At 50.2% G+C, this 14656-nt stretch overlaps 1 protein-coding gene across 9 annotated transcripts in view; it reads left to right on the top strand.

Annotated features, from left to right (window-relative positions):
- Positions 1-14656, top strand: part of mark3a (MAP/microtubule affinity-regulating kinase 3a) — a 38014-nt gene that overhangs the window by 4325 nt on the left and 19033 nt on the right. For 5 of the 9 annotated variants that reach the window (XM_056591074.1, XM_056591073.1, XM_056591075.1 and 2 more), the window contains exons 4-10: positions 6519-6567; positions 8096-8161; positions 8476-8546; positions 9008-9064; positions 9956-10192; positions 12207-12347; positions 14160-14259. In XM_056591074.1, coding sequence (XP_056447049.1) covers positions 6519-6567; positions 8096-8161; positions 8476-8546; positions 9008-9064; positions 9956-10192; positions 12207-12347; positions 14160-14259 — 721 coding nt within the window. The remainder of the gene's footprint in view (positions 1-6518; positions 6568-8095; positions 8162-8475; positions 8547-9007; positions 9065-9955; positions 10193-12206; positions 12348-14159; positions 14260-14656) is intronic. The other 4 variants (XM_056591081.1, XM_056591076.1, XM_056591079.1 and 1 more) reach the window with 1 other exon arrangement.

The raw sequence follows: 14656 nt of genomic DNA, 5'->3' as shown, positions 1-14656 counted from the left end.
TCGGCCATCATGGCTCAGTGTTGGGAGTCTGAAATCCGATTAGGGCTGAAAATGCACCCACTATCCCGTGATGGTCAAGTTATATCTCGACCAGGAATTTGAACTTTCCCACGATGCCTTGCAGTGTCCTTGCCTTATGCACATCAGACTCCTCGCACGCTTAGTGAAAGCTTACAAATGCACCAGGGGTGGTTTCAGTCGTGCTGGATTGCGATGTCCGCATTCTAACCTGTGGGCATCGTAGAGCAAGATGACCCCTTACCCCTACCGGCATGTATTGTATCTGGATTCACGGTTGGTTACTGCGGATAAAATCGTCCGCTAAAATGACTCAATATTACTTTTAGCTTGCGAGAATCGCGGAATCTTATCGAGCTTTGTTGTCTAGTGGCGTCTAGACGGCTCTGTGTCTGTGGGAGCCTCCCAGCCGAGCCTAGGCCAGAGCTGGGTCCTGGTGAGCGCTCGGGACCAAGATGGCCACGAGGTGCAGAAAGCAGCGTGTTGACGCTGAGAGCAGGCAGGGCTCTCTGATGAAACGGCAGGGACACGCCTGGCCCCGTGCCCGTCTGCCGCCCAACACCCTGGGGAGCAGCTGTCACGTAGCAGCGCATTATCTGGTGATGCTAGTCCTGCCCATGTCAGGCCCATGTCAGGCCGCTCACTGTGTGTGTGTGTGTGTGTGTGTGTGTGTGTGTGTGTGTGTGTGTGTGTGTGTGTGTGTGTGTGTGTGTGTGTGTGTGTGTGTGTGTGTGTGTGTGTGTGTGTGTGTGTGTGTGTGTGTGTGTGTGTGCGCACGTGCACGTGCAGCGCGGCACTCTTGACCAAGGCAAATATCACGGTATCTTTGATCCAATGCTGGAACATGTGACATTTATTTTAGTCTCTCTGTCTCTAGACCAGCGTGCTCTTGCTGTGTCTAGACCAGGTCTCTCTATCAGTAGATCATATCTCTCTGTCTCTAGACCAGCCTGGTCTCTCTGTCTCTAGTACTGCCTGGTCTCTCTGCCTCTAGACCAGCCTGGTCTCTGTCTCTAATACAGCATGGTCTCTCTGTCTCTAGACCAGCCTGGTCTCTGTCTCTAGACCAGCCTGGTCTCTCTGTCTCTAGACCAGCCTGGTCTCTCTGTCTCTAGACCAGCCTGGTCTCTCTGTCTCTAGACCAGCCTGGTCTCTCTGCCTCTAGTACTGCCTGGTCTCTCTGCCTCTAGTACAGCCTGGTCTCTCTGTCTCTAGTCCTGCCTGGTCTCTCTGCCTCTAGACCAGTCTGGTCTCTGTCTCTAATACAGCATGGTCTCTCTGTCTCTAGACCAGCCTGGTCTCTCTGTCTCTAATACAGGTCTCTCTGCCTCTAGACCAGCCTGGTCTCTCTCTGTGGCGCTGGTCCAAGCCCTCTCTCCCTCCGCCGTAGTTTCGTCTGTTTTTCCACGGGCTCATTGATTCTTGCCTTTGTAGCGGAGGGGCTGGCTCTGCCGGCCACTAAGCTGGCAGAAAAACAGCGAGCGGCGCTCATGGAGCAACAAAGCAGAAGGCTATTGTCAGCAGGCTCTCTTGTTGTGAGCCTGCCGGTGTGTGTGGAAAGCACAGGGGGGAAAAACACCTTGGTTAGAAAAGATGTCCGAAACGTCGCTCAGGGTCACTCCTCGCGACGGGAACCAGGAGAAAAACAACGGCGTCAGAGTCGGGTTTGGGTTTTTGTTGGTTTAATTCCCTCGTGGCCGTCGGGAAATTGTATGGCTGGTTCCTGTTTCTTTGTTCCCCTCCTGGGGCGGAGGAGAGCGGGAAGACGGGCCAGATGCGGGTCATCATGTTGAGGGTGAAGCCCTGGGTGTGGTTGGGGGTCCCCACTCTGGTCCTGAAAGGGTCCTTCGGTTTTTTTTTATATTTAGAGAAGGGCGTAGAGATCCATGACCTAGAGAGTGAGACCACTGTTACATGAATTAATTGGGGGCTTGTGTCCGTTTCTTTTGACTAGTTTCAATAGATTTGAATTCGGCCCATTGTTTACGTAGAGATCCATGACCTAGAGAGTGAGACCCATGGTTACGTAGAGATCTATGACCCAGAGGGTATAGACCTATAGTGGCCGTTTGACGCCTCATTAGCGTCCGTCCAACAAAGCGCCAGAATCGTCACTGGAGGTCCACTCGAGGGAAGCATGCCGTTATCATCACTGCCGGTCAGAGGGTAAAGGTCAGGGGTAGGAGTGGCTCCAGCCTTAATGAACTGTAAACAACAGCGCCTAGCTGCCTGCACGTCTGACAGGAGCCTCCTGTCGTCAGCAAATATTGACTCTGGCGTCGCGGCCGAGCTGGTGTTCAGAGGTGTACTTCTTTAATTCAAATAAGCAGGAAGTTAGTCTTTAAATTAATGTGTTGTAGTGTAGTAGTGAGGCTGAGCATGTAGAGGTTGTGTTGTAGTATAGTAGTGAGGTTGTGTTGTAGTATAGTAGTGAGGCTGAGCGTGTAGAGATTGTGTTGTAGTATAGTAGTGAGGTTGTGTTGTAGTATAGTAGTGAGGTTGAAGTGAGGCTGAGCGTGTAGAGGTTGTGTTGTAGTATAGTAGTGAGGTTGTAGTGAGGCTGAGCGTGTAGAGGTTGTGTTGTAGTATAGTAGTGAGGCTGAGCGTGTAGAGGTTGTGTTGTAATATAGTAGTGAGGCTGAGCATGTAGAGATGTTGTTGTAGTTTAGCAGTGAGGTTGTGTTGTAGTATAGTAGGGAGGTTGTAGTGAGGCTGAGCGTGTAGCGGTGGTGTTGTAGTATAGTAGTGAGGTTGTGTTGTAGTATAGTAGTGAGGCTGAGCGTGTAGAGGTTGTGTTGTAGTATAGTAGAAGTGAGGTTGTGTTGTAGTATAGTAGTGAGGCTGAGCAGGTAGAGGTTGTGTTGTAGTATAGTAGTGAGGTTGTGTTGTAGTATAGTAGTGAGGTTGTAGTGAGGCTGAGCGTGTCGAGGTTGTGTTGTAGTATAGTAGTGAGGTTGTGTTGTAGTGTAGTAGTGAGGCTGAGCGTGTAGCGGTGGTGTTGTAGTATAGTAGTGAGGTTGTGTTGTAGTATAGTAGTGAGGCTGAGCGTGTCGAGGTTGTGTTGTAGTATAGTAGAAGTGAGGTTGTGTTGTAGTGTAGTAGTGAGGCTGAGCATGTAGAGGTTGTGTTGTAGCGAGGCTGAGAGTAGGTTGTGATGTAGTCTAGTAGTGAGGCTGACCATGTAGAGGTGTTGTTGTAGTATAGTACGGAGGTTGTGTTGTAGCATAGTAGTGAGGTTGTGATGTAGTGAGGCTGAGAGAAGTTTGTGATGTTGTGCACAGTAGTCTTGTTTAAAACTGCAAGATGGAGTGAGGTCAGGCCTGGTCTTATTCATATTGTATGAGGAGACTGCAGACTGAGGAGAAACACTTTGCTGCATGTTTCAACCCGAAGGATGGAGGAGGGATCATGGAGGACTGATGCTTCTCCATCGATCCACGCAGGGAAATTATTTTGCACACGAGACAATTTACAAACGATGAAGTCCCTTGTCGTGCATACTTTAAGTGGAAATTAAAAACGTACACATGCATAGTATAGAGAAATAAGCCACATTGCACATGTTGTAGTGTAGTGAGATCTTCATGTCCAGCTCTCACTGGACTGACGATCCATGTGGACATCGATTTCAACCAGACCTCGTACATCACTGCAGGGTTCTGGTTAGACCAATAGCACGAGGGAATACTGGGTCTGTGGTCAGGCTGGGCCAATAGCAGCTAAGCATCCTGGTTCTGATGTCAGGCTGGACCAATAGCAGCTAAGCATCCTGGATCTTGGGTCAGGCTAGACCAATAGCAGCTAAGCATCCTGGATCTTGGGTCAGGCTGGACCAATGGCAGCAAAGCCTCGTGGGTCTGCGATCAGGCTCGACCAATGGAAAGCTGGGGTCCTTGGTATGGATGGACCAATAGCAGCCTAGCATCCTGTATCTGGGGTCGGGCTGGGCCAATAGCATGTTTGGGTCCTGGACCTGTTCTGTGGTGAATCACTCTGGTGTTTTTCCGCTATTCTCTTCCCTTGAAAACAAAGTGTTTGCTCATATGGTGGACGTGTGTTTTTTGTCTCCTCCGGAGCTGGCCGGGCGGGGTTAGTGACTCAGTGTAGAGGCCATAAAGTCAAGGAAATCACCGGAACGCCTCTGAACTCTTGATGTGTTGGGATGGCGTATCCAGAGGACTAACATAACCCAAACGTGTGTGTGTGTGTGTGTGTGTGTGTGTGTGTGTGTGTGTGTGTGTGTGTGTGTGTGTGTGTGTGTGTGTGTGTGTGTGTGTGTGTGTGTGTGTGTGTGTGTGTGTGTGTGTGTCCTGATAATGAATGATTGATGCGTGTGATATTTGCATGAGGAGAGAGAGCGAGATAGAGAGAGGTAGTTAACGGCGGATCAATAATCCATGGGGTCTCCTGCTACCTCTGAGGGCTGAAGGGGCTCTCTGTCGGCAGACGTAGCGCTCGTGCGCTCGCTCCGGGGCGGGCCCGTAGCGACTGGTGACGCAGGCGGCCTGACGTAGACGGCCGGGGGTGTGACCGCACATGTTGAAACTTTATGTACATCATCGTCTGACGACGACGGGGGCCTCGCTCGCCTCCCAGCGCTGCGTGCACAAGAATCTCCCTGGGGGGTTTGATCCTCCACACCTTGACAGACGCCCCCCCCCCCCACCCCCACCCCGCCCTTGAGGTGCAGGTAGACATCGTGGCGCCTCTCGCCGTGGTGAGGCAACCGACCAACGGAAGGACGCGCGCACCCTTTCAGTGCCTCACCGTCCCACGTGACGATCCCCCGTTCTTGGGGTCCCGATCCAAACTGTCCCCTGATTCAGAGCGGATTCTAGATTCAGCACGTCGGGATTCTGACTTCAAGATCGGCGCCGTTTCGCTGCGCGCTAACGGAGAGCGTACGAGATTATGTCGATTTTATATTTGATAAAATTATATAATGCAATAATATATACACAAAATAAGGTAAACTTAAGACATGAGGAAAAAATTAATAAGTAAACCCACAAATCCAATAGGATAAGAATCGTGAATCTTACGTGAATCGATTGAAAATAAAGAATAATAATCAATCGATTTCAACCCCTAGGTCAGAACTAGTTTTGAATTTATCAGAGCTAGCATGAACTGGTTGAAACTAGTCGGACCAGGTGGACCTGGCTGTGCTTAGACCGGTTGAACCGGTCGAGCGAGGAGGTGGATGTGCTTCACCCAGGGGGCTAGGAACAGGCCCGCTGTTGTTTCCTGGAAGAGGGGATTCCTCGTATTCTCTCCACCGCCCGAGGTGAGGCAAGCGGCCATGATAGAAAGATCAGTTTCCACGACAACGGTGTGGCAGTTGGCCCAGGCCCCCCCCCCCCCCCCCCCCCCTTCCATGTCCCGGCTCAGGAAACAATGATGTTCCAGAGCCGGGGGTCCGTGTCTGGTTTCACCGCTCACCTACGGGGGCCGGCTCTTATCGGAATGTCTTCAGGAAATCAGGAGGATGTAAAACACCGGAAAGTTTGATTTCCTGTTTCAAAATAAGAGCGGGATACGTAAAAGTGTGTTTGTGTGTGGTCTGAGCCGGGCAGGCGGACTGCAGGGATTATGAAGCAGTCTTCAAACTGAAGACTTTGGGATGCTATTCCACTCGTACAGGTTTTAACCATTTCATACCACTTTCACAGGGAATATCTGAAGTAGGAATTTGATTAAATAAAAGCTGTCTTGGTTGTTATTGTTAATAAACGACACATTTAGTCAGATTTCCCTTAAACCTTATCACAGGACTTAAATGTGTGTTTGCATAGCAGTCATCACAGTTCCAGTCTCAAAGGGCAGAAGGCCATGTGTTTATGACCTCCCCTAACCCTAGCCCCCCCAAAGGGCACGAAGAAAAAACACTTCACAAACAAGGAAGAGATCCTGATCAGCAACCGCATGGTGACTCCTCCCTCTTGGTTGATAAGGTCGCGCAGGCACCACCATTGACTTAAACGACAGTAATACAAGCAAACATTTTAAAACAAATTTCAGGATGTACTGTCGATGTTGCTGGGCTTGCTGGACAGTGAGCTAAGCTACGTGCTGAGCCCGAGCTAACGTGATGCTAAGCTCGAGCTAACGTGATGCTGAGCCCTGGTCCGGCTCTCTCTGCAGCCGTATCTAGGGCGCCCAGCAGCTCCTCGAATATTGATCGCATGCTTTGATTGTTCTGTGCCTCACTTGTAAGCGGCGTGGATGAAAGCGTAATCTGCTGAATGATTCAATGTGGAGCTCCAGCCTCTGCTCACTCAGTGAGACTGGGGGGCCTTGTGGGGTGTGTAAAGGGGCCCCTATCTATCACAGTTCTGGCCCGTTATCTCCACACTGGGCTGGCTCTGTAGTCCTTCTATCCAGGAAAGGGCTGCTGGGAGATGTACTTGATGCTCCGCTGTGGTTGTAGTCTCTTGTGATATGAACTCAGCCCTGGCCGACGCAGCCTTTGATAACCTTGTTTGTTTTCTTTCTTCCAGCTCTTCAGAGAAGTTAGAATAATGAAGATCCTGAATCATCCAAATATAGGTAAGAACCGTGTTGACGTATAGTGTATCAACACTCACCTGAGTGATAAAGTCCTGCACACATTATCCCTCACTTTAGAGATACAGTCCTACATGTGTTAACAATCGCTGTAGAGATACAGTACTGCACACATTAACACCCTCTATAGAGATACAGTACTGCTCACATTAACACCCTCTATAGAGATACAGTACTGCTCACATTAACACCCTCTATAGAGATACAGTACTGCTCACATTAACACCCTCTATAGAGATACAGTACTGCTCACATTAACACCCTCTATAGAGATACAGTACTGCTCACATTAACACCCTCTATAGAGATACAGTACTGCTCACATTAACACCCTCTATAGAGATACAGTACTGCTCACATTAACACCCTCTATAGAGATATAGTACTGCACACATTAACACCCTCTATAGAGATACAGTACTGCTCACATTAACACCCTCTATAGAGATACAGTACTGCTCACATTAACACCCTCTATAGAGATACAGTACTGCTCACATTAACACCCTCTATAGAGATACAGTACTGCTCACATTAACACCCTCTATAGAGATACAGTACTGCTCACATTAACACCCTCTATAGAGATACAGTACTGCACACATTAACACCCTCTATAGAGATACAGTACTGCTCACATTAACACCCTCTATAGAGATACAGTACTGCACACATTAACACCCTCTATAGAGATACAGTACTGCTCACATTAACACCCTCTATAGAGATACAGTACTGCTCACATTAACACCCTCTATAGAGATACAGTACTGCTCACATTAACACCCTCTATAGAGATACAGTACTGCTCACATTAACACCCTCTATAGAGATACAGTACTGCACACATTAACACTCACTTTATAGATACAGATTTGTTTAACTCTGTTGTTGAACAGATTTGAGGGACTTCCTTCTAGAAGTCTCTCTGCAGTGCGTCTGGGGTTCCCTGATAGTCTGACACACACACACACACACACACACACACACACACACACACACACACACACACACACACACACACACACACACACACACACACACACACACACACACACACACACACACACACACACACACACACACACACACACACACACACACACACACACACCTGGAAACACCGTGACTTCCTGTGAACACATGATTGTGCTCCACGGCTCTGAGACTCATCGTGTGGGAGCCGGCGGTGTCTCTCGTCCTCTACCTTCTCCTGCTGCTCGGGGGCCTATATTTAGTTGTGTACCGTTTTCAGTACACTCATCAGCAGACCCTCCTGTGTCCTCATACACAGGGCTGGGGCTCTAGAGGAGGAGGAGGAGGAGAGGAGGAGAGGAAGCCTTTTAAAACGCTTGGCTGCATAACCTTTAGTGGCAATTAAACGGTTCATTACGTAACTCTCCCTCTCTCTGTGTCTCTTTCTCTCTGTTTCTGTCTTGTCTGTCTGTCTGTCTGTCTGTCTGTCTGTCTGTCTGTCTGTCTGTCTGTCTGTCTGTCTGTCTGTCTGTAGTCAAGCTGTTTGAGGTGATCGAGACGGACAGGACCCTCTACCTAATCATGGAGTACGCCAGCGGAGGTGAGGATCCACACACACACACACACACACACACACACACACACACACACACACACACACACACACACACACACACACACACACACACACACACACACACACACACACACACACACACACACACACACCATCAAGACCTGTGTTGTTATGGGCCCCTCTAATGAACAGTCAACAGGGTTACTAGCCCGGGTTGGTAGCCGACTAGTTCAGCCTCAGACTAGTTACTGATTGGCTCTCCAGGTGTTTGGGGGGCAGCATTGGGCAGTCGGTACATTTTGTGTTTTATGCGTGCATATCTCTCTCTCCTCTCCCAGGTGAGGTGTTCGACTACCTTGTTGCACATGGAAGGATGAAAGAAAAAGAGGCCAGGGCTAAATTTAGACAGGTAACAGCCCCCCCTCCTCCCCTTCCTCCCCCTCTTCCTCACCCTCTTCCTCACCCCCTCTGCAGTTTTCTGGGCTGACCACTCTCCCCTTCCTGGTGTCTCCTTGGTACCTGGATCCGTCTCCCCCTCTCTCGCTGTCCTCCTTCTCCTCCCTCCCTCTCTCTCTCCCCCCCCCCCCCCCCCCGGCCCCAGGTAGTTGAGCTGTTCTTTCCCACACAGCCTTTTCTACTCTCTGTTCTCCGATCAAACGTCCAATCAGATCCCATTGCAACCAGAGAGCCCTCTTGTGTGTGTTGTCACACGTTAAACTATACTTCACCCTAATGCTTCCTAATCAAACCCTGTGTGTGTGTGTGTGTGTGTGTGTGTGTGTGTGTGTGTGTGTGTGTGTGTGTGTGTGTGTGTGTGTGTGTGTGTGTGTGTGTGTGTGTGTGTGTGTGTGTGTGTGTGTGTGTTTACAGATAGTTTCAGCCGTGCAGTACTGCCACCAGAAGCACATTGTCCACAGAGACCTCAAGGTGAGTCACTGCTGTGTGTATCGCTGTGTGCGATATGGGTTTCAACGTGCATGTGTTACTGTGTGGCGCTTATATAAGTGTGTCCATCCGGTAGTGTTGTTGTCGAAGGTGTTTGTGTATGTGTGTGAGAGAGACCGCCCCCCCTCCCTTCAGGACCACCAATAATTCATGAGCCCATGTCCAGGGAAGTGTTGTCCTATGCATTTATTAGTGTGTGTGTGTGTGTGTGTGTGTGCGTGTGTGTGAGAATTGGAACACCCAGTTAAACTTTAACCAGTCCACCAACTCCTGCTTCTGGGTCACCTGTTTCCATAGCGACGCGTCACCTGTTTCCATAGCGATGTTTTCTGGCGTGTAGAAAATGCAGGTCTTTAATAATGGGCTGGGGAACAGGGTAGGGCGTAGGGTGGTGGTACTGAACTGATACCTGACAGGTACCTGACTGGTACCTGACTGGTACCTGACTGGTACCTGACTGGTACCTGACTGGTACCTGGCTGGTACTGGACTAGTATTTGACTGGTATGGGACTAGTACTTGACTGGTACTGGACTAGTACCTGGCTGGTACTGGACTAGTACTTGACTGGTACTGGACTAGTACCTGACTGGTACTGGACTAGTACTTGACTGGTACTGGACTAGTACAGGACTAGTACCTGGATGGGAATTGACTGGTACCTGGCTGGTACCTGACTGGTACCTGACTGGTACTGAGCTGGGACTGGGACTGGACCAGTACCTGACTCATGTGAGTGCGTGCATGCGAGTGTGAGAGGCTGCGTTGGTGTCGTGGTTCGGACCCGACCCCCTCAGTAAGAGCGGTTCCTCTCGGCTCGGACCCGACCCCCTCAGTAAGAGCGGTTCCTCTCGGTTCCTCTCGGTTCCTCAGGCGGAGAACCTGCTCCTGGACGCCGACATGAACATCAAGATCGCCGACTTCGGCTTCAGCAACGAGTTCACGACGGGCAACAAGCTGGACACCTTCTGCGGCTCCCCGCCCTACGCCGCGCCCGAGCTCTTCCAGGGGAAGAAGTACGACGGGCCCGAGGTGGACGTCTGGAGCCTGGGAGTCATCCTCTACACGCTGGTCAGCGGCTCGCTGCCCTTCGACGGGCAGAACCTCAAGGTGGGTGGGGGTGGTGGGGAGAGACTGTGTGTGTGTGTTTGTGTGTGTGTGTGTGTGTGTGTGTGTGTGTGTGTGTGTGTGTGTGTGTGTGTGTGTGTGTGTGTGTGTGTGTGTGTGTGTGAGAGACCTGGTTTGTGTGTGTGTGTGTGTGACCTGGTTTGTGTGTGTAATGTGTATGTGTGAGACCTGGTGTGTGTGTGTGTGCGTGTGAGACCTGGTGTGTGTGTGTGTGCGTGTGAGACCTGGTTTGTGTGTGTGTGTGTGTGTGTGAGGGACCTTGTGTGTGTGTGTGTGTCTGTGTGTGAGACCTGGTTTGTGCATGTGTGTGAGAGCTTGTTTGTGTGTCAACATGTATCATGTTGTGCGTTGTCACCGTGGCTGTCTGAACGACTCTTGACCACGTACTGTAACTAAGTTTATGTGGAACAACACATTTCCCTTCCCTCCCCATAAAGCGTCGGACTATTCCTCCTTCCCTGAGTTCCCCGCTCATATAACCGGCGTTATTCATTATTCAAGTCAAGTAACTTTATTATTCTGTTTGTATGGTCCAAGGTCACGGTTAGCTAGGAAGTAGAGCGGGTTCACTTGTAACCGGAAGGTTGCTAGTTCGATTCCCCGGCTCCTCCTAGCGGAGTGTCGACGCGCCCCTGAGCGAGACGCCCTCACCCTGACTGCTCCCGACGAGCCGGCTGTCGCCCTGCGTGGTCGACTCCTCCGTCGCTGTGTCGATGCGTGTATTAAGTCGCTTTGGATAAAAAGTTTCGAAGCTAAATGCCCTAAATGTAAATGTCACGGTCGCGGTTCATTCAGACAAGTGAGACAGCATAGAGGGCCACTCACAGCGTCCATGTTAACGCAGTCCGCTGGACGTCCCCTGCCCTGCCTCCTTCTAGTAATAGGTAGGAGTATAGTGCGTTGCCCGGCTGCCCCCCCCCCCCCCCCCCACTGTGGGGCCCCTTTAAACGGAGCAGACAGCGAGGGCCGCGCGCCAGAAGGTCCCGTCCTTGAAACCTGAGAACGGCCCTGATTATGTAACACCTGGGATAATGCAGTCCTGTGTTCCTGGAGCGCTGGGATTCTCCCCGGGACACATGGACACACGGTCCCTGGACACGCGGACAACCTCCACCGTAACCTGGTTACGGGGGTGACCGTGGAAACGCCTTAACCTGGTTAAGGGGCTGACCGCTGAAAGGCCTTTGCCCGCTGTCACCTCCCCAGCTTCCACTCACTCCTCGAGGAGTGAGATACCCTGCGTTAGTGGGATGTTAACTCGGGGATGGTTATGTTAACGCAGTTATACGCATGTTAATTCTTGCGTAAGTGGGCTTGAGATTCAGATTCAACTTTATTGTCATTGTGCAGAGTACAAGTACAGAGACAACGAAATGTGGTCCACCACATTAGTTTTAACGCAGTAATACACATGTTAACGGAGTAATGCGCATGTTAATACTTACTAGGGGTGCAACGGATCACAAATCTCACGGTTCGGAGCGCGTCACGGTTTTTGAGTCACGGGTCGGATCATTTTCGGTTCAACAACAACAATAAAGATAAAAAGACAAATGTGAATTTAAATAAAATCTTCAAATGTGTAAAAACAAAAATAAAGTGAAAAATTTGGCTTCCTTAAAGCATGGTCAATATTTAAAAAAATTGCAATCTGAGGCATTATTCCTTCTTTTTAACATGGATATTAAATAATCCCTAATTCTGGATTTACAATTCAGGATGTCTGCATTGCCTCGGGAGAGTTTACAGTCTACACTCTCCCAAGGCAATGCAGACATCCTCATCTTCTTGTTTTTTTCATCAAGTATGTTAGCGACATACAGTCTCTGTCGTGTTTTATTTGGCATTTTCTGAAACCATCGATTTCGATTGGAAGACGGCACCACTAATACTTCCATTAGCGGGATGTTAACGCAGTAGCTGAACCCGGTTCCTCTAACGCTGTGGTTCTACTCTCGGTTCCTCTAACGCTGTGCTGTGGCTCTCCGTCCCCCAGGAGCTGCGGGAGCGGGTTCTGCGGGGGAAGTACCGCATCCCGTTCTACATGTCCACGGACTGCGAGAACCTCCTGAAGCGCTTCCTGGTGCTGAACCCGTCCAAGAGGGGCACGCTGGAGGTGAGGGAGGACGCCGACAATGTAAATATCTCTTTTTTTATTAACCCTCCTCTTCGTCATCGCCATCCTCCTCCTCATCGACCCCCCCCCCACCGGCATGCGGTCCGTCCCGGAGCAGCTCCTCCTCCTCCACCTCCACGACATCACCATGACATCATCACGCGGCGGCTCCGCCCCCTCCCTGGGGGAGACCCCGCCCCCCCGACGGCACTCTGGGTTCCTGACGTAGCGGCCGTGAATAGTGCATGAGGGGGGTCGGTTCCTCTGAGCCGCGGCGCTGTCGTCGGCCGGTCGGGACTCTGCACTTAGGGTTCTGTGTGTGTGTGTGTGTGTGTGTGTGTGTGTGTGTGTGTGTGTGTGTGTGTGTGTGTGTGTGTGTGTGTGTGTGTGTGTGTGTGTGTGTGTGTGTGTGTGTGTGTGTGTGTGAACCTCCACCGTGGGTCTAAAGAACCGGAGAGAAGAGCTGGACGGGCTCTGGATGAAGGAGTAGAACCCAGACGTCGGTGGAGACAAAGGAGGAGGATCCTCCTGAGAGACGTCCTCCACACAAACAGAACCTCCACCTGGTGGAGGTTCTGTTTGTGTGGAGGACGTCTCTCGGGAGGATCTGATGGCCCGACGCACGACACAGGGTCCACAGAGTCCGTGGTACTACTTCCGGATCGCCTGATGCACCTTACGGTTCTAGCTGGGGTACCCTACCATCTTGAAAGACCTCTCCAGTCTGTGGTCTAAGGCGATGGCCCTGGTTAAGAAGTCTGGCACTGGTTAGGCTGGAAGGTTCTACCTTTTTGATCAATGGTATCCACGGTCTACCTGTTGGCCTCTCGCCCGAGACGCCCCCTCTCTCCTACCTGCTCCTCGTCAGAGTATGAGTCCGTGATGTCTCTGGATCCAGTGAAGGCTTCGGATGGAAGAGTCTACCTCGGGGCTGAAGGGTCGGGAGCATACACTAATCATGTTCTAGAGGAACAGGATGTTTACTGCTAGGGTCTTCTGAGAAGGGCTCAGAGGATGAGAAGTTCTAAGAAGAGAGGCACAGAATCGGCGTATAATGTAATTTGTGTGTGTGTGTGTGTCTGTGTGCCTGAGTGAGTGTGTGTGTGTGTGTGTGTGTCTGTGTGCCAGAGTTATGGGAGTGCGTGTGTGTGAGCTAGTGCAATATATCCCCAGCACTGGACAGAACGCCTCTGATTGTAGCTTGAAGACGACCTGAAGTGACTCAATGCTTGTGAAGTAAATGATGCGTAGTTGCTGTGCTACTAGCACAAAGCTATGCTACAAGCTCGGGGAAGCTAGCATCGCTCCGATGCTACACGGCCTGCAACAGTTGGCAATGTAACACATTCTGTCTGTTGTGCTTTCATTTGTGTGTACTGGTATATTTATACCAGTACACACAAATGTGTGTACTGGTATATTGTGTGTGTGTGTACTGAATTATAGATGCTTTTCTGTGTGCGCGTGTGTGAACTATATATGGATGGTCTGATGTTTGTTACGCAATGCGACCGGATGAAACTGGTCTCGAGTGGAAACCAGGAAGTCTGTTCGCTGTCTATCTTGCATGGTTTCCTGGCTGTGTTCCTCGCCACAGGAAGTGGTCTGGGAGCTTTGTGATTGGCTGTTAGTAGGCGTGTATATCTTCCAGTGTCTCACGGTTCAACCCGGGCGGAGGATGAAGTTGTTTTTTAATGATGGGACATCGACTGATTGCAAACGATGTAAACACACAGAGGCCACACAAAAACATGAGGACTTTGAGGTCCGTCGTGAAGCGTTTGATTGGCTGTTCGTGTTCTGATGAGGTCATGTGATCTCCGTCCCCTCCAGCAAATCATGAAGGACCGCTGGATCAACGCGGGCTTCGACGAGGACCACCTGAAGCCCTTCCTGGAGCCCGAGATGGATATCACCGACCAGAAGAGGATAGGTGGGTGACGGGTCACGTGACCACGCCGTCACATGACCTCAGGGTCATCGCTCTCTTTCTCTTACTCTCTCTCTTTCTCTTTCTCTCTTTCTCTCTCTCTTATTCTCTCTCTTTCTCTTTCTCTCTTATTCTCTCTTTTATTCTCTTTCTCTTATTCTCTTTCTCTCTCTCTTATTCTCTCTCTTTCTCTCTCTATCTCTTCTCCTCCTCTTTCTGAACACTTCTTGAATGTTTTCATTTGAATGGATCCTCCGTTGATGCTCGTCTTTATGTTTTAGTTTTGATTTGATGACTATAGAAGTTATCATAGAAGTGTCTTCGCTAACCTTGAAAAGCGCTTTATAAATCAAGTGTATTATTGTAAACATCAGCACTCAGGCTTAGTCCGGCCACACGT

This window comes from Gadus chalcogrammus, chromosome 5 (assembly GCF_026213295.1).
Source record: "Gadus chalcogrammus isolate NIFS_2021 chromosome 5, NIFS_Gcha_1.0, whole genome shotgun sequence".
NCBI classification, from domain to species: Eukaryota; Metazoa; Chordata; class Actinopteri; order Gadiformes; family Gadidae; genus Gadus; species Gadus chalcogrammus.
This window is presented reverse-complemented; position numbering and strand designations above follow the sequence as displayed.